This window comes from Pan paniscus, chromosome 23 (genome assembly GCF_029289425.2).
Source record: "Pan paniscus chromosome 23, NHGRI_mPanPan1-v2.0_pri, whole genome shotgun sequence".
In the NCBI taxonomy this organism is placed as follows: domain Eukaryota; kingdom Metazoa; phylum Chordata; class Mammalia; order Primates; family Hominidae; genus Pan; species Pan paniscus.
The window spans coordinates 45,587,801-45,613,479 of record NC_085927.1 but is presented as its reverse complement, the minus strand read 5'-3'; the positions used below and the strand labels follow the sequence as shown (position 1 = coordinate 45,613,479).

Here is a 25,679-nt window from a genome sequence, read left to right as displayed (position 1 = left end):
ACTTTACTGAGAGGGGCCTCTAACCCCCTAAATCTTAGGAAGGACTCTAACCCTCCTAAGTTGGCCCTCTAAACCAAGTTTGGTCAAGCATCCTTGCCTTTTATTAAGAGGGGCCTTTAACCCAGTCTGTCTTAGCAGAGACCCAAACTTCCCTAAATTGGGCCTCTAACCCAATCCCATCTTTTACCTGGGTACCCCACCACTTGCCCAAGGTCGGCCTATCAATGATGTAGTCTATTTCCTTTGCATTGGGAGGTTTCTTCAGTATTGTCCTTTTGGGTTTGCCAGAAAGATGTTACAGGACCCTATCACTTACTCAAAGTTAGCCTTTGGGTTGAGGGTTTCTGCACTGTAGTCCCTTCTGTGGTTGCCAGAAAGATGTTACAGGAAAGGGGTCCCAATCCAGACCCCAAGAAAGGGTTTTTGGATCTCGCACAAGGAATAATTCAGGGCAAGTACGTAAAGCAAAAGCAAGTTTATTAAGAAAGTAGAGGAATAAAAGAATGTCTACTCCATAGAGCATCCCTGAGGGCTACTGGTTGCCCATTTTTATGGTTATTTCTTGATTATATGCCAAACAAGGGGTGGATTATTCATGCCTCCCCTTTTGAGACCATATAGGATGACTTCTCGACGTTGCCATGGCATCGTAAACTGTCATGGCTCTAATGGTAGTGTAGCAGTGAGGATAAACAGAGGTCACTCTTATCGTCATCTCAGTTTTGGTGGGTTTTAGCCAGCTTCTTTATTGCAACCTATTTTATCAGTAAGGTCTTTATTATCTGTATTTTGCTGACCTCCTATCTCATCCTGTGGCTTAGAATGCCTTAACCTCCTGAATGCAGCCCAGGAGGTCTCAGCCTTATTTTACCCAGCCCCTATTCAAGATGGAGTTGCTCTGTTTCAAACGCCTCTGACAAACGGGGAACTGAAGAAGCAGAGAGACTGAGTTACAGCGAAGGAATGAGGATGGAGATGGGGGGCAGGAGGACCATTACAACACTCACTAGTGAGGGCTGATAGTGCCCTCTTAGGTGGACTTGTCCCTCCCAAGTCTAAGGGACCTGCTTGGACCTCCCATTTGGTAAGTCTCTGGGTTTCTCCTCTGCCAGCCTTGCCAGCCCTGCCCTGGTCCCCTGTAACCCCACTCAGAGGCCCCTGGGGTAGTTAAAAGCCCACCTTTGTGTTGACAAAAAGAGTTAAACTCCGTAAAATATTTGAAGAGATTTATTCTGAGCCAAATATAAGTGACCATGGCCTGTGACACAGCCCTCAGGAGACCCTGAGAACATGTGCTCCAGGTGGTCGGGGAACAGCGTGGTTTTTACATTTTAGGGAGACATGAGAGATCAATCAAATACATTTAAGATATACATTGGTCCTGTCCAGAAAGGCAAAACAACTTGATGTGGGGGCTTCTAGATTATAGGTAGATATAACAATTTTCTGATTGGCAATTGGTTGAAAGAGTAATTATCGATAGAAAGGAATGCCTGGGTTATAAGAGGTTGTGGAGACCAAAGTTTTTTCATGCAGATGAAGCCTCCAGGTAGAAGACTTCAGAGAGAATAGATTGTAAATGCTTCTTATCAGCCTTAAGGTCTGTGTTGATGTTAATGCTGGAGGGTATGATGAGGCATGTTCGACTCCCACTTCCCATCATGGCCTGAACCAGTCTTTCAGGTTTAATTTTTGACTGTCCTGGCCCAGGAGGAAGTCCATTTAGATGGTTGAGGGGGCCTCAGAATTGTGTTTAGTCCCCATGGCTCCCTCTAAAGTTGAACTCATAGTCCTTTCTTCTTGCAAGAGTTCCTGTAAGAAAAAAAATAAAACAACACCAAAAACACTAATCACAGGAAAACTCCAAAGCTTTAGGTGCAACATGGTGGGGAAGTTAAAAGCACAGCTTGGAAGTCAGGCTTCTTGGGTTGCTGACCCTGGTCTACAACTATGTAGCTTCTACAGCTTGGTGCTATAGTCTGAATGTCTGTGTCCCCTGAAAGTTTATATGTTGAAACCTAATGAATGTGAAAATTGCAGATACCAGGATGAAATCACTTTTCATCCTAGCTCATGCTTACATGTCTGAAATGAGAACTGTTTCCAAGGACTTTCTAAAAACGTTTTTATGTCCTTCATGTATCTCTCGCTTTGCTAGGTCCCTAGATGTTCTCCAGGACTGCTGTTATTCAGATAAGATATTTTCAGAACACTTGCCCAGTGATGGCATCTCTACCAATGAACCGACAGCAACTCTGGCTTTGAACCTCTGGAACCAATTAACTTTGTTCCACGGGAGGAATCTCAGATAAGACTTTCTTAAAGCCATGCCCAGCCATGGATTTGTGCCATCAAATACTTATGAACTGGGTGAATTTCCTCTCCTCTTGAGGTTCTGAGGTAAACCTGGGGCTTATGTGCCTGTCAGAAAGTGACATTCTTTGCTTACTACAAGTCAGAAATCCTGTACAGAGACTGTGTACACAAAATATGGGGCCAGTTTTTCCAAGGACTTTATTGGTTCCATAAGTCAAGTTTGATTCCTTAAAGGAAAGCACACCATTCCAGTCAAAGTCTTAGTAAAACAACCAATTTCTCCAATCATGTCCTGCTACAAATTAGAACAGATTCTTAATGCACTTATGCAAATAACTGTATCACCATAAGTTAAGAATACTTACAAATAGTTTCTGAATTCTGCAGAAATCAGGTAGAGAGAAACAAATATGCTCCAAATTTTGTCATAGGAGTAAACTAAATTGTTAAAAGCTGTCAATAGCTCAAAAGAAAAGTTTTAAGACTGAAACACAAAGCAAAGGATCAGCAAACATTTTAAGCAAAAAGTCAAAAAGATTGGTTCAGTCTATGCAGTTAATTCCTGTTCTGCTTGATACTCATGAACATTTTAGCTCTCCATGAGTCCTGAAACTTTTCCCTCTATTCTGATGTCACAATCTCCAAAGTTATCAGAAACCTGCTTGTAAGAGCACCTGTTGGAGTTTTACAGCTGATTATAAAACCACCTTCTAAAGAGGACCAAAATAGGCCAGGTGTGTGGCTCACATCTGTAATTTTAGTACTTTGAGAGGCCGAGGTGGGCTGATCACCTGAGGTCAGGAGTTCAAGACCAGCCTGGCCAACATGGTGAAACCCCATCTCTACTGAAAATACAAAAAAATTAGCTGGGCATGGTGGTGTATGCCTGCAATCCCAGCTACTCGGGAGGCTGAGGCAGGAGAACCGCTTGAACCTGGGAGGTGGCAGTTGCAGTGAGCCAAGATCGTGCCGCTGCACTCCAGCCTGGGCAATAGAGTGAGTCCCCATCTCAAAAATAATAATAAAAATATATTTAAAAAAGAGGACCAAAACAACAATTGTGCATGGAAGAAAAAAGTTTTAAGGCAGCCATAGTCAAAAGACAAAACTGACACGGAAATTTGTCACCTCTGTGGCACACAATAATTTTAATATAACAATTATGATTATTACTGATAATGTACACTAAGTTATATTAGAATTACAGGAGTTTCACATAATTTTGGAACATACACCAATAACATATTTATACAAATACAGCCCAAAGAAAACCAAACACCATTTCACATTTGACAATGCTTCCTATATAATTTTTATACCAAATAAGCCAAATTATGTCATTTTAGGACTTTAGGGAAACTAATATCTTAAAGGATTAATTAGGTTAGAAAAATACATAATTTATAATTTGATTTTGGAAAGCTTGTCAAATGCAAAAGGTTTAAAACACTTGATAGTATAAAATAAAATTACAGGTCATCATAAAGTCATTTATTTAATCCAAGTGATAATTCAAGGATTTCAAAAAAAGCAAAAACCTTCATTCTTTGAGAGAGGTGACTTAACTTTCTAAACAAGAAGCCCTAATAAAAACAGCATGAAGCCAATCACATTTGATTTTCAAAATCTTGTAAACAAACTATAAGATTTAATCTTGATTATAAAATATAACTTCCATAAGCCTTTTATAACCTTTATGAAGGAGTTGGTTAATGCTTCAAGAAAACCTTGCTAATCAGACACAGGGGTCCATATACTGATTTTGCATCAGTGTGCCTTTGACTTGAATGATTAGTTCATAGAGAAACTGAACTTACTGGATCTTTCAAAATCGGCCCTTACAATCTTACGCGCCCACCTCTTCCGCAATAGTCCCTGGGCCTTGAGGAGTTGAATAGCTTTAATTTCTTGCCTAGTGCCTCAGGAATGCAGTTTATTTTGATTGGCATCTTCTACGGGGCCTTAAGATGAGGCTTTGATTGTCATCAGTGTTTGTGATTTTTCAGACACAGGAGTTAAAGCCCTGTAACTCAATGTTACAAGGACTTTAAAAGCATATACAGGAAGATACATGGATGTAATAACCTTGATTTTTAAAAAATTAGCTTTTTCTTCCCTAAGCAAACCAAAACTTAATAATAATATGACAACTTGATTATATAAAAGCTTTTGGTGTGTGTGTGTGTGTGTGTATATATATACATATATAAAATCTTATCATGACTTACACCAATGTTCATGACAAGCTTGGACTTTCTGGTTTGTCCTGAACATCCCTCCTTGTTAAACAACCAGTTATTTTATTTTAGGACTAAATTTACCATATAAAATTCTTTCTTATATAAAATTATTTCTTTTTAAGCTTTTTAACCTTGAAAAAATTCTTTATTTTTATAACTTTATTTACATTTTTTTCTTTTCTGGTTCCTTTTACCTTGTTTTATATATAACCTTTTAATAAGCTTTGAATTAGACAAAACTTGTTCACCATTTTTTAAAAAAAGGACACACTTTTTTTAAAGCAACAATGTTTTCCTACAAGATATATTTATTGGAAAATACCCAAATAATAAATTATCTATTATTTAATTTCATATGACTTTATATTCTAAATTATGTCCAGTTGGTCTATAAGTATTTATCCCATTACATTTACCTAGTTATTTTATTAATTGTTTACCTAGATTATTTATAAAAACTGTGATAGTCATGATTTAAAGTTATGAAACTTCCATTGCAAAATTACAACTGAGACAGTGAAAAACGATTTGACCTAACTGACTCCACCTTGCTCTTAACTTCCAAGCTGTCCTTGTTCATTCCTGGGCATAGGCCGAATGAACTTTGGGAGGAACCTAGTTTAAGTTCAGCTTCGAAACAATGACAATAACAGTCCTTTCCCCAAAACAAACCTCCTTATTGTCTGTGGACTAAACTGCCTAAAGCCACAGGATTAGAAGTTATGGTAATCTTATTAAATTCAAGATGCAGCTGTTTTCATTAAACCCATATCAATGTCTTATTTATTAAAAATTACACAAGCAAAGATCATTCTGTTTTGGGCTGGGTTTATAGTTTTATAACCCCTATGCCAAATTTTGACACCTTCTGGTATTTGGCAGGGATAAGTATAAAACTGTTTGATTAATATAATGCAAACAAAAATGTATGCTGGCAATTCTTAAGACATTTCTAATACTACTTTACCAATAATTTTAAAGCTACTTTATTTATTAAAGATTTTACTTAAGTTACATAAATTTGAAAAAGCATTTGACTAGCCTTTTCTTTTTTAGTATCTGATTTAAGCACTTTTATTTTTCTTTAAGCCAAGTAGCTTTTACATATTTTTAGCACTAAAACATCATGTACACAACACATACATACATATAAAGACGTATTGGGCATGCCAATAGAAGTACATTTTATAGATTTATAATGCCCCCCCACTTTTTTTCCTATCTTAGACTTTCAGATTCTTGATAACCTGTTTTACAACCCTAGGCAGTTGTCAGCTAAATAGCCTTAAATTTTTGCACATTAAAGGAAACAACCCAGGTGAAAATCAAATAGCAAAATTTACATGATAAGGTACAGAGAGGAAAAGTCTAGTGGTGTTAGAGGGAGATGCTTTTATTTTTCTTTGAGCGATATTAAACATAAAACGAAACTACATTCTTCCTTAACCCAAGAGTAGCCTTTGTTGCAATAGCTATTTTAGTCAAAAAATCCGGTGAAAACAGAATTCAGTCAACTGAGAAGTAAAAGGAAAAAAAAAAAAAAAACTTTTGCTACAAAAAAAAGACAAGGTCTTAGGAGAGAAAAACAAACAAGAAACAAAAACATGAAGGCCTTTCAAATACAAACATGCACAAAACACACATCATGGATGTTACTGTTTCAGTTAAGCAGACTTTCAACCACTGAGCTTCTTTAAAAACTTTTAAAAAAGAATCTTATTACCAAATCTCAGCTAGGACAAAATGTTGCTATTTCAGAAGTACAGCCATTGCTCTTTCAGTTTGGTCTGGCTAGCAAAAAGCTGGCTGTGTTATGTAAATAAAGCCCCTATAGTAATTAAAATTTAAAAAAATTTTTTTAAGCTGGCTGTTTTCCTACCACTTCAGAGTCCTTGACCCCGTAATTTAGGGTTCCCCTTCAGATTTGACTAAGACAGAAACAAACAACAAAACAGTTAAGCAAAACTAACAATGGTCACACAAATTATACAATTTCCGAGTGCTCTAAGTGCATTGGAAGAAAGCTGAAACTCCATAAAAACATCACCTGCCTTCCATCATCATGAAAGCAGGAAAACTTGCCTTCCTTGTTGGGAGCAAGTAAAACTCCAAAAAAAGAGGTGTTGTACAGCAAAATAAACTTCCGATCTCTACCAAATTTTAAGAGATCAGGGATTTTCTGGAGGGAGTCCTCTCAGACCTCAGCAAATTGTCCTATTGGTTTGAGCCATAAAGTTAGCTCATGCTGGTACCAAGCACCGATAGATTTGTCAAGGGTCAGGGGCATCTCCACCCAGAATCCATTCATGGTTTCCAAAATGTGAACCCAGAAAATCCGAGACAGGTCTCGCTTAATTTAGAAAGTTTATTTTGCCAAGGTTGAGGACACACCTGTGACACAGACTCAGGAAGTCCTGATGACATGTGGCCAAGATGGTTGGGGCATACCTTGGTTTTATACATTTTAGGGAGACATAAGACATTAATCAATATATGTAAGAAGAACATTGGTTCAGTGGGGAGGGAGCTTCCAGGTCACAGATAGGTGAGACACAAACAGTTGCATTCTTTTGAGTTTCTGATTAGCCTTTCCAAAGGAGGCAATCAGATATGTATCTATCTCAGTGAGCAGAGAGATAACTTTGAATAGAGTGGGAGGTGGGTTTGCCCTAAGAAGTTTCCCTAAGCTTGAGTTTTCCTTAGTGATTCTGGGGCCCCAAGATATTTTCCTGTCACAGTTGACATCCCCAACACAGTGTTTAGGGCTCAGAAAAAGATACCCTAAAATAGGGTGCTTTGGCATGCTGGGTGCTTTGAGTAAAGGAGACTGAAGGGCCTCAGAAATAAGAGAACAAAGGTCTGTCTCTGACCCACTGCTGCCCACTTCCCTTCCCTTCCCTTCCAAAGCACAGGGAGGGATTTTCTTTGAAGTTCTCTTATTTATTAAGGGAAGTTTCTCCAGAAGGAAGGCAATTGTCCTGGACACCCCTTCCTGGAATCTACATCGATCAGAGAAGATTAACTCATATTGCAGGACAGGAGAATAATTAAAAGTTGCTCAAGACAGCACACCTAGATAGACTTTTTGCTTATTCTTTCAACTATAGTTATGTGTCCAATAACAATGTTTCGGTCAACTGCATATACAACCATGGTTTGATAAGATTATAGTGGACTTGAAAAATTCCTATTGCCTAATATACTGAAGGAAGAAAATGTTTTAATATGCATTTTGTGTACCTTAAGTGTGCTGTGTTTATAAAGCCTACAGTAGTATACAGTAATGCCCTAGGCCCTCACATTCATTCACCACTCACTGACTCATCTGGAGCAACTCTCAGCCCTGCAAGCTCCATTCGTAGTAAGTGCCCTGTACAGGAGAGCCAATTCTTATCTTTTATGCCATATTTTTACTTTCCTTTTTCTCTGTTTACATATGTTTAGATACACAAATATTTCCCATTGTGCTGCAATTGCCTATAGTATTCAGTAGTCACATGCTGTACAGGTGCGTAGCCTGGGAGCAATAGGCTCTCCCATATAGCCTAGGTATGCAGTAGGCTATGCCATCTAAGTTTTGTATAAGTACGCTCTGTGATAATCACACCACAATGCAATTGCCTAATGACACATTTATCAGAATGCATCCCTGTCACCAAGAGATACATGACTGTATTCTTCTTTTTTTCTTTTTTTTTTGAGATGGGGTCTCATTCTGTCACCCAGACTGGAGTGCAGTGGCACGATCTTCGCTCACTGCAACCTTTACAGCCTGGGTTCAAGCGATTCTCCTGCCTCAGCCTCCCGAGTAGATAGGATTACAAGTGCCCTGCCACTACACCTGGCTAATTTTTATATTTATAGTAGAGACAGGGTTTTGCCATGTTGGCCAGGCTGTTCTCAAACTCCTAACCTCAGGTGATCCAGCTTTATTAGTGTAATTACACTTTATCAGTGTAATAAGGCAAACTTTGCTCACCACACACTTCCTCCCCCTACCCCCTCCCACAGCCTGTGTCACTACCTCCCCATCAGAGGCCTCACTTCCTGTAGCTTGGGGTGCTATTTAAGCTTCTGCCATCTGGCCCACATTAAAAAATGTATATGCTTTTTCTCCTGTTAATCTGTCTATTGTCAGCTTGTTTTATAGATTCAAATTCTTTTTTTTTTTTTTTTTTTTTTTTTTCTTTTTTATTGATCATTCTTGGGTGTTTCTCGCAGAGGGGGATTTGGCAGGGTCACAGGACAATAGTGGAGGGAAGGTCAGCAGATAAACAAGTGAACAAAGTTCTCTGGTTTTCCTAGGCAGAGGACCCTGCGGCCTTCCGCAGTGTTTGTGTCCCTGGGTACTTGAGATTAAGGAGTGGTGATGACTCTTAACGAACATGCTGCCTTCAAGCATCTGTTTAACAAAGCACATCTTGCACCGCCCTTAATCCATTCAACCCTGAGTGGATACAGCACATGTTTCAGAGAGCACAGGGTTGGGGGTAAGGTCACAGATCAACAGGATCCCAAGGCAGAAGAATTTTTCTTAGTACAGAACAAAATGAAAAGTCTCCCATGTCTACCTCTTTCTACACAGACACAGCAACCATCCGATTTCTCAATCTTTTCCCCACCTTTCCCCCCTTTCTATTCCACAAAACCGCCATTGTCTTCATGGCCCGTTCTCAATGAGCTGTTGAGTACACCTCCCAGATGGGGTGGTGGCCGGGCAGAGGAGCTCCTCACTTCCCAGTAGGGGCGGCCGGGCAGAAGCGCTCCTCACCTCCCGGACGGGGCGGCTGGCCGGGCGGGGGGCTGACCCCCCCCACCTCCCTCCCGGACGGGGCGGCTGGCCGGGCGGGGGGCTGACCCCCCACCTCCCTCCCGGACAGGGCGGCTGGCCGGGCAGAGGGGCTCCTCACTTCCCAGTAGGGGCGGCCGGGCAGAGGTGCCCCTCACTTCCCCGACGGGGCGGCTGGCCCGGCGGGGGGCTGACCCCCCCACCTCCCTCCCGGAGGCGGCGGCTGGCCGGGCAGAGGGGCTCCTCACTTCCCTGTAGGGGCGGCCGGGCAGAGGCGCCCCTCACCTCCCGGACAGGGCGGCTGGCCGGGCGGGGGGCTGATCCCCCCACCTCCCTCCCGGACGGGGCGGCTGGCCGGGCGGGGGGCTGACCCCCCCACCTCCCTCCCGGACGGGGCGGCTGGCCGGGCGGGGGGCTGACCCCCCACCTCCCTCCCGGACGGGGCGGCTGGCCGGGCGGGGGGCTGACCCCCCACCTCCCTCCTGGACGGGGCGGCTGGCCGGGCGGGGGGCTGACCCCCCCACCTCCCTCCCGGACGGGGCGGCTGGCCGGGCTGGGGGCTGACCCCCCCACCTCCCTCCCAGACAGAGCGGCTGGCCGGGCAGAGGGGCTCCTCACTTCCCAGTAGGGGCGGCCGGGCAGAGGCGCCCCCCCCACCTCCTGGACAGGGCGGCTGGCCGGGCAGGGGGCTGATCCCCCCACCTCCCTCCCGGACGGGGCGGCTGGCCGGGCGGAGGGCTGACCCCCCCACCTCCCTCCCGGATGGGGCGGCTGGCCGGGAGGGGGGCTGACCCCCCCACCTCCCTCCCGGATGGGGCGGCTGGCCGGGCAGAGGGGCTCCTCACTTCCCAGTAGGGGCGGCCGGGCAGAGGCACCCCTCGCCTCCCGGACGGGGCGGCTGGCCAGGCGGGGGGCTGACCCCCCCACCTCCCTCCCGGACGAGGCGGCTGGCCGGGCAGAGGGGCTCCTCACTTCCCGGTAGGGGCGGCCGGGCAGAGGTGCCCCTCACCTCCCGGACGGGGCGGCTGGCCAGGCGGGGGGCTGACCCCCCCACCTCCCTCCCAGATGAGGAGGGAGGACGCTCCTCACTTCTCAGACGGGGTGGCTGCCGGGCGGAGGGGCTCCTCACTTCTCAGACGGGGCGGTTGCCAGGCAGAGGGTCTCCTCACTTCTCAGACAGGGCGGCCGGGCAGAGACACTCCTCACATCCCGGACGGGGCGGCAGGGCAGAGGTGCTCCCCACATCTCAGACGATGGGCGGCCGGGCAGAGACGCTCCTCACTTCCCAGATGTGATGGCGGCCGGGAAGAGGCGCTCCTCACTTCCTAGATGGGATGGCGGCCGGGCAGAGACGCTCCTCACTTTCCAGACTGGGCAGCCAGGCAGAGGGGCTCCTCACATCCCAGACGATGGGCAGTCAGGCGGAGACGCTCCTCACTTCCCAGACGGGGTGGCTGCCAGGCAGAGGCTGCAATCTCGGCACTTAGGGAGGCCAAGGCAGGCGGCTGGGAGGTGGTTGTAGCGAGCCGAGATCACGCCACTGCACTCCAGCCTGGGCGCCATTGAGCACTGAGTTAACGAGACTCCGTCTGCAATCCCGGCACCTCGGGAGGCCGAGGCTGGCGGATCACTCGCGGTTAGGAGCTGGAGACCAGCCCAGCTGACACATCGAAACCCCGTCTCCACCAAAAAAATTCGAAAACCAGTCAGGCGTGGCGGCGCACGCCTGCAATCGCAGGCACTCGGCAGGCTGAGGCAGGAGAATCGGGCAGGGAGGTTGCAGTGAGCTGAGATGGCAGCAGTACCGTCCAGCTTCGGCTCGGCATCAGAGGGAGACCGTGGAAAGAGGGGAGAGGGGAGAGGGGAGAGGGGAGACGGGGGAGGGGGGAGGGGAGAGGGGAGAGGGGAGAGGGGAGAGGGAGCTCTATCTACCACACAGTCCTTCTCTGAATATCTAGATTCAAATTCTTAAACCTTCAAGGTCTAGAAAGGAAGTTCCTTCTACCCCTCCAATAGTATAAAGAAGTGGAGCCTTTTGGTAGGTGATAGAGTCATGAGGGCCCTGCCTTTAGGCATAGAGTTAGTGCCTTTATAAAAGAGGCCCTGGGGGGCTTGTTTGCCCCTTCTGCCATGTGAGAACACAGCAAGACAGTGCCATCTGTGAAGCAGAGAGTGAGCCTTCACGAGATGTGGAATCTGCTGGTGCCTTGATTTTAGACTTCCCAGCCTCCAGAACTGTGGATCTCTGGATACATCTCTGTTGTTTGTAAATTACCCAGTCTAAGGTATTTTGTTACAGCAGCACAAACAGACTAAGACACTTGGCAAGTGACATAACCTGTCTGGCTTAGTCATCTTTGGTTGCTATAACAAAATAGTAACAAACTACTATAGATTGAGTTGCTTACACCACAGAAATTTATTGTTTCACAGTTCTAGAGGCTGGAAGTCCCAGACTGACTGACTTATTCAGTTCCTGGTGAGGGCTCTCTTCTTCTGCCTTGCAGATGGCTGCCTTCTTGCTGCATCTGCAAATAGCCTTCCTTCAGTGTAGGTGTGCAGCAGGGGTGGGGAGGCCCTCTTGTATTTCCTCCTCCTCTTATAAAGAAGTCAATTCCATCGGGTTAGGACCTCACCCTATGGCCTCAGTCAACCCTAATTACCTCCCAAAGGGTCCATCTCTAAATACAGCCACATTTTGGTTTAGGACTTCAACATATGAATTTGGAGGAGGAGACAATTTAGTTCCTAACTCCGCCTGTGGCTCAGTGACCTCTTTGTTAAAACTGGGAAGACCCGGCTGGGCAGGGTAGCTCACGCTTGTAATCCCAGCACTTTGGGAGGCCAAGGTGGGTGGATCACTTGAGGTCAGGAATTCGAGACCGGCCTGGCCAAAATGGTGAAACCCTGTCTCTACTAAAAATATCAAAATTAGCTGGGCGTGGTGGTGTGTGCCTGTAATCCCAGCTACTTGGGAGGCTGAGGCAGGAGACTTGCTTGCACTCAGGAGGCAGAGGTTGCAGTGAGCCGAGATTACGGCACTGCACTCCAGCCTGGGCAACAGAGACCCTGTCTCAAAACAAACAAACAAACAGACAAACAAACAAACAAACAAACAGGGAAGACCCTTTTCCCAGCACATAGGCCTTAAGGAGCATTGAAGGAGAAACAGAAGGCATGCCCAGGTCTGTCCAGGACAGGCACCCTCATCTCCAAGATGTACTTGATATTATTTGGACCTCCAAGGCCATTGTATGCCATGTCCTGAGGAACATTCATGTAAACTGTACATACACACAGACACACAGACACACACACAGCCACAACCACATCCACACATGCTCCCTTAACTCCTTCCAGTAAGCCTCGGTTTCGCAGGTCCCAGTTAAATCCTTTCCCACCCCTCTGGCCCTTGACCTCACTTTCTGCTGCAAGCTCTTGTAGAGCTGGGTGAGTTCTGTGAGTTTCCTCTCCAGCTCCAAGGCCTTGGCTCTCAACTCTTCCGCAAACTTTGTCTTTGCTCCTTCCTTCAGGTGCTTCCATTCCTTTGAGAGAGTGGCCAAGTCATAGCCAAGGGAGAAGGCGGACATCACACCTCCCAGCACGCGAGCATTTTTGGTCATCGCCAGTGTTGTTCCCGCAAAGGCCTTTTGCACCTGCACGCGGCTCCGGGAGGAGACTTGGCCAGTGGTCAGAAGACGCTTGGTAGCCTTGGCCAAGCGTGGGTTGGCTCTGAGTTTCCAAAATGCACGGATGTTTTTCTTGGCATACTTCAAGGTGTTTCTAAGATCACAGATAATCTTTCCAGTAGCTGTGACATAGTCTGCCTTCTCTTCCTCATCCTCCCTGTCCTCTTGGTCGTAGGTGGGCAGTATGTCTTCCGCCCGTGCTTGGGCTTCTTTATTTTTGGAGCGTTCCAACGTACCACTCACGATGCTGGTGACCCCAGCTGCTGTTGCCAAACCTTGACCAGCGGTGGAGAGCAGCAGGCTTCCTCCTCCTGTTGCTGGGGCAAGGGCTAAACCCAGGAGGCTCATCACTCCAGAGACGACAGCAGTAGAGGTGGCCACCATGTTAGCCTTGGTGAATTTCTTGTGGGTTTTGTCAATATCGTCTGCGAGGGCACGGAGCTTGTCAATGTTCCCTTTCAGATCTTCTTTCAATCTGGGAAATTCTCTCAAAAATATTTTTTCTTCGGGGGACAGATCTCCGTCTTGTAGCTCCACGTCTTCACACAGAGGAGCGTCATCCTCATCCCTGAGGAGAAATGAAATAAAGATTTTGCTTCAGCTTCCCAGATGGGAAAACCCATGTGGCTCTTGGATATTCTTGCCACTCTCAGCTTCGAATCCTCCCTGTACCTCCCTACAAAATCCCCTGAAAAGTCCTAGAGCATTGTAGAGTAGTTCAGCCTTTGCTGAAAACTACTGGTTCCATGGAAAAAAGAAACACATAAGAGGGGCATGTGGAAGGACAAATGTGAATCACTCCAGCCTTGGCCAAGGAATGGGGAAGGAAAATTAAGTCCTGAGGTATGTTTTCAGCCTTGTTCAGAGAAAGCACAGCACTGCTGCAGAGGAGGGGCAGTGGGGAAATGTTAAAACCCCACTCAAGATAAAGAACTTGGGAACAATGGCAGGAGAGTTCTGGGAAAAGTAGGAGAAAGAGAAGACAAGGTGGTGGGCAGGGGATGAGAGTCCCAGATGTGTAGAAGTGAGTAGGAGGGTGGAGGGGGCCATATTGCATCATACATCCTCCACTCTAATGACCTTGAATCTGGTTACTCTGGGGTGTGTCTTTGCTTCTATCAGGAGTTGCACATTGAGAGTTGAGATAAATTATTATTCATGTCCTGAATGCTCTCCTTGCTCTTGGTCAGCTTTACTTGACCCTTCAAGCAGATGGGATTGGTCCTTCATGGAAGAAGTTTGGGACAAAGAGACCTAGGCCCCTCTTCCTCCAACATTTTACAGGATGAAGTACGAAGGGATCTTTGCCAGACCAGTTGGCTTTGACCTTCAAGGCAGAGCTGCATCAGGGTGAGAGCAAAGCCTGCTGCTTGGGGCATTTTCTCATGCAAGGTGCCATTTGTGCATTTCCTTCAGGGTGAGCCGAGGAGACCTGGTGATAACAGATGCCCTGGCCCAAAGAAGAACATCAGAGCTGGAGGGAGCCCTGGAGAGGATCTGGGCCATCTCCTTTATGATTCAGTGGGGGGCCTCAAGCCCAGAGAGAAAAGAGGACACTCCCAAAGGAACATGCAAGGTAAAGATGGAGCAATGGGTGGGCTCTGAGTCCTAAACTTGGTGCTTTCTGCCTTTCCTCTCACCTGTCAGTTGATGTCAGGGCCTCCTCATTGAAGTATATGTATGTCCATAAATGTATTTATCTTTAAATCTCTCTTTACACACACACACACACACAATTCCTCAGTGGGAAAGATTAGAAACTAAATATACCATCGAGCATATGTTTTAAGTGTTAATGAATTAATAAATTTAGGCACAATTATCTATTAATCCACAGATGTAAATCAGTTAACAGAGCAGAAGGTCACCAGGGCTTGCAATGGGGAAGGGGTGGGATGAAGGCAAGCAGGGTGGCCCTGACAAAGAACCCCAGACATAAAAGATGCCATAGGTTAGCCCACCCTGATCTCTGTGTTTCCTCAAGGTATGCTAGACAAAAAGAAATAGCAAATAGATATGTAGCTGCAAAGATCAACAACGCCACTGTGTATGAACTGTAAAGTTTTTGGTTTTAGCATGGTTGATAACTAACAGAAGCTTGACTTCATGTGTTTCTTAATTAAACCAAGCGTCTCACATGTGAACACCTCTGCTCCAGTAAATCCTGTGGTGATGTCTACTGGCATTGGATAACATTTCAGTCCAGTTCCGTGACATATTACACATAGAGTTCGCCTAATTCACTCAGCAAATATTTGTTACTTGCACACATTGTGCAGGAGGCCGGTGGTGCTACGTCTGCTGATTTACAGACAACTGGGCTTAAATTCATTACTTTGTTAACACCAAATGGCTTCCTTCCTTGATGATATATGAGCTGAAGAAATGGAGTTCCTGTCTTCAAGAGAGTTGCAGAGATGAGGCCCCAGAGTGGAGCAGTTTTTGTCTTTGGAGTCCTATTGCCCAAAGCCATGTGCCTGACTTAATCTTGACTTGCTCTCCAAAATATTTACTTTAGCTCCATGAAGTATTTTTTTCCCTAGGGGAACAGATTTTCATATGCATAATGGAGACCAGCGGTAAAATAAGGCCCACTTAACAGCTAATCCTATCAGAGCACATGTATTCCTTATCGTGAGGATGCCTGCAGCATTTCAACAGAACCAGCCCTCTCCCTGGGGACTTCGCCCTTTGGATTACCTTTGCAAACCAACACCAGCCTCACTTTCTCTCTCCGCCTGGTTGTCCATCAGCCTCTGTGGCAGCAAATCTGTGTCCCCAGGAGTCAAATGATTTTCTGGTCAGGAATGTAGAAAAACAACGTTACTGCACATATGATGAAACCTTATGAAATTCAGGTGTGGAGGGATTTTGGATTATGTACTATCAAAATAACAACCATATAGCATACTAAATATTTGCAAACTATTATTTTAAAATTGTATGTTGAGGTGTAGCTTACATACAATAAATGCATGCAGTGAAATAGTCAGTTCAATACATTTTTACCTCTACATTGGAGGGTAGCAGTATACACCATCCCAAAATATGCCACTTTGGCATAAGGATTATTTTGAGCCAAATGTAATTGAGAAGAAGTGGGTACAAGAAAAGTTCTCCACCCTCCCTCTTTTGCCTAAAAGCAAGACATAAATTGACAAAGGTAAAGCTGTCCCTCGTCTCCTCACTAACAAGAAGGATAAAGTTTGATCACCAAAGATGACATTGACTTACTTTCCCACAAGTTGTTCCTGCTGGAGACTCAAAACCTTTTTCCATTGTCTTGCTACTTCTCTAAAAATGTACTGTTCATTGTTGGAGGTGTATTGAAGCTGGAATTCAAAGCTACCTCTTTGAGAATTATTTAATCCCTGGATCTCTCCCATGTCCATATGAAATAGACATGTTAATACGCTTCTGCTTGGTTTTCTCTCATTAATGTGTCTTGGGTTACAGGAGTCTGTTCCAGCTAAGAACTTATGAGGGTTGAGAAAAAAATTACTTTTCCTCCCATACATAGCCAAGGGCTGGTAACAACTCAAATACATCAATCAACAGAAGAATAAACAAACAAATTATAGTTTTTTATATAGTTAAATACCACATAGCAATAACAATTTTTAAAACTACTGATACCCAAACAACATGGAATAATTTCACAGACATTATTATTGAGTGAAAGAAATCAAACAAATGGCTCCATTTATATGAAACTCAATAATATGCAAATGAATTGGTTGTAGAAGTCAGAATCGAGGTTTCTTCTCGGGTAGTGCGATTATTTACTGGGAGAAGGAAGTACAAGGAAATCTCCTTTTCTCCATCTTGACCTGGGTGAGTGATTCCTTAGATGGATATTATAAGAGAGGAAAAAATAATTTTCCCTCTGCCCTTCTAAGTTCTCAGCTAGGACCCTTGTAACCCAAGACAGATTAATAAGAGAAAAACAAACAGAAGTGGATTAATATGTACCTCTTAAGTGTATGTAGGAGACACCAGGGAATAAATAATTCTCAAAGGAGTGGCTTAGAACTCCCTGCTTATATAGCCACCTTCAACAAAGAACTATAAAATTTTAGAGAAGGGACAAGATGAAGAAAAAAGACTTTGCATCTTGAGGGCCACCAAATTGTGGGCAGACAAATAAATAGGAAATGAAGGATAGAAAGAAACTAGTCAGTAAGTTTTGTTACGCAGCTTCCTCTGGTACCATCTCCAGGCCTATAAGGGTCTAAAGTTCTCAGTGGTTAACCTTTATTCTCCTTGATAGAAAGACCTTTGTAAATTTAGATCTTGCTTTTAGGCAAATAGAGAGAGGACAGAGAACCTTCCTGCATCTGCTGCTTCTTAATTGCCTTCGCCTCAATAATCCCTATGACAAAGAGGCATATCTGGGGTAGCTTATTCTGTTCTCTCACGGTTATTATGACCACATAGACTGTAATGATTAAAGGATCATTTTCACCAAACAAAGCAGTAATTTACAAGGCCCCTTTGTACAAATTGTATTCCCAAGAACATAATATGTTGTGATATTGTGATTTATAATTATATATAGATATATAATTACATATACGTGTGTGTATATATATGTGTGTGTGTGTGTGTGTATATATATACATATATATATAGAGAGAGAGAGAGAGAGAGAGAGAGAGTTCTTATCCCCATTTCTGGCACAGGGCTCCTAAAACCCTTGGAATTTCCTGAGCGATGAGAGCAGTAAAGGTGAAAAGAGCATCTTTTCTTAACCATAACTGACCCCTTTTAGCCACACCCGAGTTTATGTTAATGAGGTGACTTTAGAAAGCCTCCAAGGATGGGGGGCTGGTTGTCTGGGGAAACAACCATGTGATTTGAGGGTTGGAATATTCAGCCCTACCCCTTGAGTTCCAGGAGGGGAGAGAGACTGGAGATTGAGTTAACCACAAATGGCCCATAGTTTCTTTAATCCATCATGCCTGTGTAAGGAAGCCTCCATAGAAACCCGAAAGGACAGGGTTCAGAGAGCTTCTGGGTTGGTGAACACATGGAGGTAACTGGAGGGTGGTGTGCCCAGAGAGGGCATGGGAACTCCACGTCTCTTCCCCCATATCTTGCCCTGTGCATCAATTCCGTCTGGCCATTCTTGAGTTGGATCCTTTATAATAAACTAGTCATTGTAAATAAGTGTTTCCCTGAGTTTTGCAAGCTGTTCTAGCAAATTATTGAAACTGAGGAGGGAGTTGTGGAAATCTTCCATGTGTCACCAAGTTGGACAAAAGTTGTGGGCAACCTGGGGACCCACCACTTACAACTGGTGTCTGAAGTAGGGGCAGTCTTATGGGACTGAGCCCTTAACCTGGGGGATCTGATAGTATCTCCAAGGAGATAGTGTCAGAATTGAGTTAAACTGTAGGATGCCAAGTTTGTTCTCATAAAGAAGTGGAGAATTGCTTGGTGTAGGGAAAAAAACTCACATATTTTGGTGACCAGAAGGAGGTAAATTGGTGTGAGTATTGAGGGTAGTAGTAGAGTTCAGCCTCCTTCCTTCACCTCTCTCGCACACGCCCTCTTGCCCTTCTGCCTTCTGCCTTCTGTCATGGGATAACACAGCAAGAAGGTCCTTGCCACGTATCTCAAAATAATAAGAGCTATCTATGACAAACCCACAGCCAATATCATACTGAATGGGCAAAAACTGGAAGCATTCCCTTTGAAAACTGCCACAAGACAGGGATGCCCTCTCTCACCACTCCTATTCAACATAGCATTGGAAGTTCTCACCAGGGCAATCAGGCAGGAGAAAGAAATAAAGGGCATTCAATTAGGAAAAGAGGAAGTCAAATTGTCCCTGTTTGCAGATGACATGATTGTATATCTAGAAAACCCCATCGTCTCAGCCCAAAATCTCCTTAAGCTGATAGGCAACTTCAGCAAAGTCTCGGGATACAAAATCAGTGTGCAAAAATCACAAGCATTCTTATACACCAATATTAGACAAACAGAGAGCCAAATCATGAGTGAACTCCCATTCACAATTGCTTCAAAGAGAATAAAATACCTAGGAATCCAACTTACAAGGGATATGAAGGACCTCTTCAAGGAGAACTACAAACCACTGCTCAATGAAACAAAAGAGGATACAAACAAATGGAAGAACATTCCATGCTCATGGGTAGGAAGAATCAATATCATGAAAATGGCCATACTGCCCAAGGTAATTTATAGATTCAATGCCATCCCCATCAAGCTACCAATGACTTTCTTCACAGAATTGGAAAAAACTACTTTAAAGTTCATATGGAACCAAAAAAGAGCCCACATTGCCAAGTCAATCCTAAGCCAAAAGAACAAAGCTGGAGACATCACGCTACCTGACTTCAAACTATACTACAAGGCTACAGTAACCAAAACAGCATGGTACTGGTACCAAAACAGAGATATAGACCAATGGAACAGAACAGAGCCCTCAGAAATAATGCTGCATATCTACAACTATCTGATCTTTGACAAACCTGACAAAAACAAGAAATGGGGAAATGATTCCCTATTTAATAAATGGTGCTGGGAAAACTGGCTAGCCACATGCAGAAAGCTGAAACTGGATCCCTTCCTTACACCTTATACAAAAATTAATTCGAGATGGATTAAAGACTTAAATGTTAGACCTAAAACCATAAAAACCCTAGAAGAAAACCTAGGCAATATCATTCAGGACATAGGCATGGGCAAGGACTTCATGTCTAAAACACCAAAAGCAATGGCAACAAAAGCCAAAATTGACAAAGGGATCTCATTAAACTAAAGAGTTTCTGCACAGCAAAAGAAACTACCATCAGAGTGAACAGGCAACCTACAGAATGGGAGAAAATTTTTGCAATCTACTCATCTGACAAAGGGCTAATATCCAGAATCTACAATGAACTCAAACAAATTTACAAGAAAAAAACAAACAACCCTATCAAAAAGTGGGCGAAGGATATGAACAGACGCTTCTCAAAACAAGACATTTATGCAGCCAAAAGACACATGAAAAAATGTTCATCATCACTGGCCATCAGAGAAATGCAAATCAAAACCACAACGAGATACCATCTCACACCAGTTAGAATGGCGATCATTAAAAAGTCAGGAAACAACAGGTGCTGGAGAGGATGTGGAGAAATAGGAACACTTTTACACTGTTGGTGGGACTGTAAACTAGTTCAACCATTGTGGAAGTCAGTGTGGCGATTCCTCAGGGATCTAGAACTAGAAATACCATTTGACCCAGCCATCCCATTACTGGGTATATACCCAAAGGATTATAAAACATGCTTCTATAAAAACACATGCACACATATGTTTATTGTGGCACTATTCACAATAGCAAAGACTTGGAACCAAGCCAAATGTCCAACAATGCTAGACTGGATTAAGAAAATGTGGCACATATACACCATGGAATACTATGCAGCCATAAAAAAGGATGAGTTCATGTCCTTTGTAGGGACATGGATGAAGTTGGAAACCATCATTCTCAGCAAACTATCGCAAGGACAAAAAACCAAACACCGCATGTTCTCACTCCTAGGTGGGAATTGAACAATGAGAACACATGGACACAGGAAGGGGAACGTCACACACCGGGGCCTGTTGTGGGGTGGGGGGAGGGGGGAGGGATAGCATTAGGAGTTATACCTAATGTTAAATGATGAGTTAATGGGTGCAGCACACCAACAGGGCACATGTATACATTTCTCTGGGTGAAATTATCCTAGACTCAGGGTGGCCCTGAAATCCATCACTGGTGTCATTATAAGAAGAGGAGGTGACAGAGAGAGACACAGCAAAGAAGGCTGCACGCAGACAGAGGCAGAAATTAGAGTCGTGCTGTCAGAAGCCACCGAGGCTGCAAAAGGCACAGATGGTCTCCCTGGAGCCTGCAGCAGAAGTGTGCCCTACTGGCACTGAGATTTTTGACTTCCAGCCTCCAGAACTGTGAGACACTAAATGTCTGTTGTTTGAAGCCACCTGGTTTGTGGTGCTTTCTGACAGCAGCCCTAGGGAAGCCAATACATTCCTTTGCATCTCTTCCCTACATTTGGTACTTGGTCCAGCGCTTACGGCAGAAATGCTGTTTCCTAGGTATGGCTTCTCCCTCAGCTCATCCTCCCTTCTCTCATCCTCTTCCCTTCCACTTCTAAAAAGTTAGGAAAAAAATCCTCCCTCACACACTCTGAAGGGACACAAATTCTTTATGTTTTTTTAATTTTTTTTTTTTTTTGAGACTGAATTTTGCTCTTGTTGCCCGGGCTAGAGTACAATGGCACGATCTTGGCTCACTGCAACCTCCACCTCCCAGATTCAAGCGATTCTCCTGCTTCAGCCTCCCAAGTAGCTGGGATTATAGGCACATACTAACACACCTGGCTAATTTTTGTATTTTTAGTAGAGATGGGGTTTCACAAGTTTGGCCAGGCTGGTCTTGAACTCCTGACTTCAGGTGATCCACCCACCTCGGGCTCCCAAAGTGCTGGGATTACAGGCATGAGCCACCATGCCCAGCCCAGGACACAAATTTTTATAGCCATTCATTTATAGCCATTCATTCATCCATTCACTTATAACCATGAATACAAGTTTAAGGTTGAAAATTTAGAAATAAATTATAAAATCCACCTTACGCTCACCATATGGAAATGCATGCTGTTCATGTAGTTTGTGTGAATTCTTGTCACTTAACATTGTATCTTAGTAGTTCCCCAGGCGATACATAGAAGCCATGTCGCATTTCATTTTACGAATGTATCATTACACATTCAATAACTCTCTCACTGTTGAACCTTTGGGTTGTTTTCAGTTATTTTAAAATTTTGTATTTATAATTTTTGGTTAAAATCCTTATATAGACGTCTGTCTACATGTTTGGTTATTTCTTTGGGGTAGTCTATGAAAAAGAATGAATGCTTCAAAGATAAAAACCTTCTCCCCTCTTTGGTATGTGAAGCTAGGTTTGGTTTAGGGGGCTTGGCACCTGTAAGAGTTTACTTTCACCAGACATACATCTACCTGCTTTACACAGTGACCCAGTGAGATCGGTGCTAAGATGATGCCCATTTTACAGAGGTGCAAACTGAGACATAGGGAGGCCAGTGTCACACAGTAAGCAGGAAAGCCTGTGCAATTCCAGCCACGCAGAGTCTGGAGTAGTTGGTCCCAATCAGGGCGTGTTTGCTCCTCAGGGACACTGCTAATGTCTGGAAACATTTTTGATGGTCTCAGCTGGAGAGGGTACTGCTGTTGGTATGTAGAGGGCAGAGGCCAGGGATGCTGCCAAGCACCCTACGATGCAGAGGACAGCCCCCACAACCAGGGATCACCTGGTTGAACATGACAAGGTTGCTGGGGGTAAGAGACTCTGGTCTGGAACCCCATTTTTTACCAGCATCCGCCAATACCTCTCTCATTTTTTTACATTAGTCCTGTGGGATGCAGGGCAAAGGTAACAGCAGGAAACTCATCCAAGCAGGTCCCATTCCCTCCCCTCTGACCTGCTTTTGGTGGTTGCGAGAGGATTTGGTTGTGAGAGGTTTATTGGGAGAGGATTTGAGAACTTATTTTCATTTGAAAGCTTACAGGATATTTATGACAGTCTTTCCTTACCTGCCTTCCCCCACAAAACCAACTTCTGCAGATACACAATCTAAGTAAGAAAAATCTGCTTACTTTGAAAACACAGCTTCAAGATAATCTCCCTAGATTTTTTTTTTTTTTTTTTGAGACCGGGTCTCACTCTGTTGCCCAGGCTGGAGTGCAGTGGTGCGATCACTGCTCACTGCATTCTTGACTTCCTGGTTTCAAGTGATCCTTCCACCTCAGCACCCTCCCAAGTAGCTGGGACTACAGGTGTGCACCATCACGCCCAGCTATTTTTTGATTTTTTGTAGAGACGGGGTCTCACTATGTGGCCCATGCTGGTCTCAAACTCTTGGGCTCAAGCAATCCGCTTGCCTTAGCCTCCCAAAATGCTGGGATTACAGGCATGAGCCACTGCGCCTGGCCTAGTCACCCTAATATTTATCAAAAACTCCCTCACCCTCTTCCCCAAACAACTTCACATAAATCTACAATCTAGAAAACTCTGTAGGTTGGCTTTGCAGTTTCTAGACAACTCACCCAGCACCTTTTTTCTTGTGAGATGACACCCCTAAATCACTCCTCTACTGAATTTCTAGGGAAACGCCTGTGGCTGATGTAATCATCTGCTTTCTAAAGGCCAGGTCCCCTCTGCCTAAGCCCTCGGATCCCCAGCAGTGGAGGGACAAATGCAACTTGGCTAGTCACATCGCATGCTTTATCATGTTTCGATTTAACCCTGAAATGGCTGTAAGGGAGGGAAACCTACCAGGATTAACACAGGAGAAGTTAATCCTCAGACTCTCCCCAAGCTCTGGCTGGCATTTGAACCCCGCTGCTTTCACAGCAGCTCTTTTCCCTGAGTCAGGTGCCTAAAGCCAACCCCTTGGGGGCTCTGTCCTTCAGGGACCAGAGCAGCAGCCCCCTCCTCCCCCGACTTCTGCCTGCCGTCTCACCTTCTCTCCACGGAGCTCTCCTTTGTGGCCTTGGGTCCCGAGGGAGAGGAAGCTCCTGAACCTCTGTCCTTGCCTCTCCGAGGTCCCCTGGTCCGGCAGGGGGCTGTGAGTGTCTGGGCTGGAGAAAGACGGATAGGAAGAGTAGGGTGGCTTTTGAACAGGAATTGATTGCAAAACTGGTTTCGGTTAAGTGCTGCAGGAGAGAAAAAGCAAAGCTCTAGGGCTCTTCCAGGAAATCATGGGCTCTAGCTGTCACTTTCAGTTTCCTTTTTGCCAGTTTCTCTAATTGGATGAACAACGAGGTGAAAGAGCAGAATCAAAGTCAGGAGGCCTGAGTCTCTCGTCTCTGTCCTGGCTGTGTTATAGGATGGACCTATATGGGGTATGAAAATAGCTCCTGTGGCTTAGAGCTATGGTGAGGAGCCCATGAGCAAGCGATGGGGCGCCTGTTGAATAGTGGATTCACAGTAGCTGTCATCACTGATTGTTCTGAAACTGCTTTCCTCCACAGCATCTTACGTGACGCTGATGTGGGTAACAACCCTATGAGGTGCACAGCATTAAAGGGCTAATAACTCTGAATGCAGAATCCTCTGAAAATGGAAACTTTATTTTATTATTATTATTATTATTGTTTTTTGAGATGAAGTCTCGCTCTGTTGCCCAGGCTGGAGTGCAATGGCACGATCTCGGCTCACTGCAACCTCCGCCTCCTACGTTCAAGCTATTCCCCTGTCTCAGCCTCCCTAGTAGCTGAGATTACAGGCACCTGCCACCACGCCCGGCTGATTTTTGTATTTTTAGTAGAGATGGGGTTTTGCCATGTTGGCCAGGCTGGTCTCAAACTGCTGACCTCAAATGATCCATCCATCTTGGCCTCCCAAAGTGCTGGGATTACAGGCGTGAGCCACCGCACCTGGCCTCAAAATGAAAACTTAAAAAAAAAAATGATAATTTATTCATTTAGTGGCAAAACCTGACCTGATCTGGCATGAATTCACCTATGGTTTTTATGTCTCCTGCTTAATTTGAATATTCACAGTCACTGCAGAAATATTAATATGTTTGACTGAGGAGGGCTGCTGGGGGTGCGTGGGTTACATAGTACATGATACCTGCACCCCATTACCTTTCTAAAAATCCCCCAAATCAGGAACTCTGACATGCATCTGGCCTCAAGGATTGGAGATATAGGATTGTGATACTCTGTCTCCCACTTTAAGGAAAAGGAAACCCAGGCTTCTAGAAGTTGTGGGTTGTTTGTGATTACACAGCTAAGAACCAGTCCTAGGCTCTGTGTCTACAAGAATGAGCCCACAGTGAGGTTACGGGCTGAGATCTGTGTCTCTCTAGCATTTGTGTCAAATTGTGATCAGAAGCCATGTGGTTTGTTTGTATTTATATGCCCAGAAGTCCCCAGTCACCACCCCTAGCTGAGACCACATTGGAGGCTGTTGCTTTGCAGAAGGTGTGGCCCACCTAGCCAGTCCTGGCTTTGCTGTGACAGAGGCCACCTCCTGTCCCTGGGCCCTACGAGCAGGAATGAGGGGTTAAGGGCTGCTGAGTTGGGTCTTGTAGGGGCCTTTCCAACCGTGGCATCCCGGATTCCACAACCCACCCCTGCTCCTGGCCTCCCACGCTTGGGGAACACGCTAAACACAGCCTGACCTTGAGGAGGACTTGGCTGCCTGGCTGGGGCCACTGAGCCATCCCAGGCCTGCCTGTTGTTTTCCCTGGCAACGGACCCAGATGTTGTGGTCACTGCTCGGTCCTGGGAGTCTCAGGGGCCAGACCGGCCATTGGATGGGGGCAGTGTTTACCACCAGGGCTCTTGTGAAACAATCGCCCCAAGAGATGCCATGTGAGAAAAATGTTCTGTAGCCAAAGGCAGGAAGTGCTGCTTACGTAAGGGGACAGAAAACATCCACCCTATAGCTCAGATGAACAAAAGTATGGAGTCGCTTAATTTCCTAGAGTCCACTTCCCTTCCCTCAAGGGACCCAAGACCTGCTGAAAAGAAACAAACTTGCCTGAAGGCCCCTTAGTTTCTTGTGATTTAAAACACACTCTCGGACCGGGCGCGGTGGCT

At 45.0% G+C, this 25,679-nt stretch overlaps 1 protein-coding gene across 1 annotated transcript; it reads right to left on the bottom strand.

The window, feature by feature from the left end:
- Window positions 1-1,212: 1,212 nt before the first annotated feature.
- On the bottom strand, window positions 1,213-24,067 carry APOL6 (apolipoprotein L6). Its single transcript, XM_003821514.6, has 3 exons — window positions 23,591-24,067; window positions 15,735-15,831; window positions 1,213-13,602 (listed from the first exon to the last, which is right to left on the bottom strand). Exons 2-3 carry the CDS (start codon window positions 15,782-15,784, stop codon window positions 12,621-12,623), a joined length of 1,032 nt encoding a protein of 343 aa, XP_003821562.1. The 5' UTR covers window positions 15,785-15,831; window positions 23,591-24,067; the 3' UTR covers window positions 1,213-12,620.
- Window positions 24,068-25,679: the final 1,612 nt, after the last annotated feature.

Excerpts from the sequence above, each read along its gene's own strand:
- APOL6 (XM_003821514.6), bottom strand. The coding sequence starts at position 15,784 with ATGGACAACCAGGCGGAGAGAGAAAGTGAGGCTGGTGTTGGTTTGCAA. Across the intron at positions 13,603-15,734 it reads GCTGGTGTTGGTTTGCAAAG|GGATGAGGATGACGCTCCTC; the intron begins GTAATCCAAAGG and ends ATTTCTCCTCAG.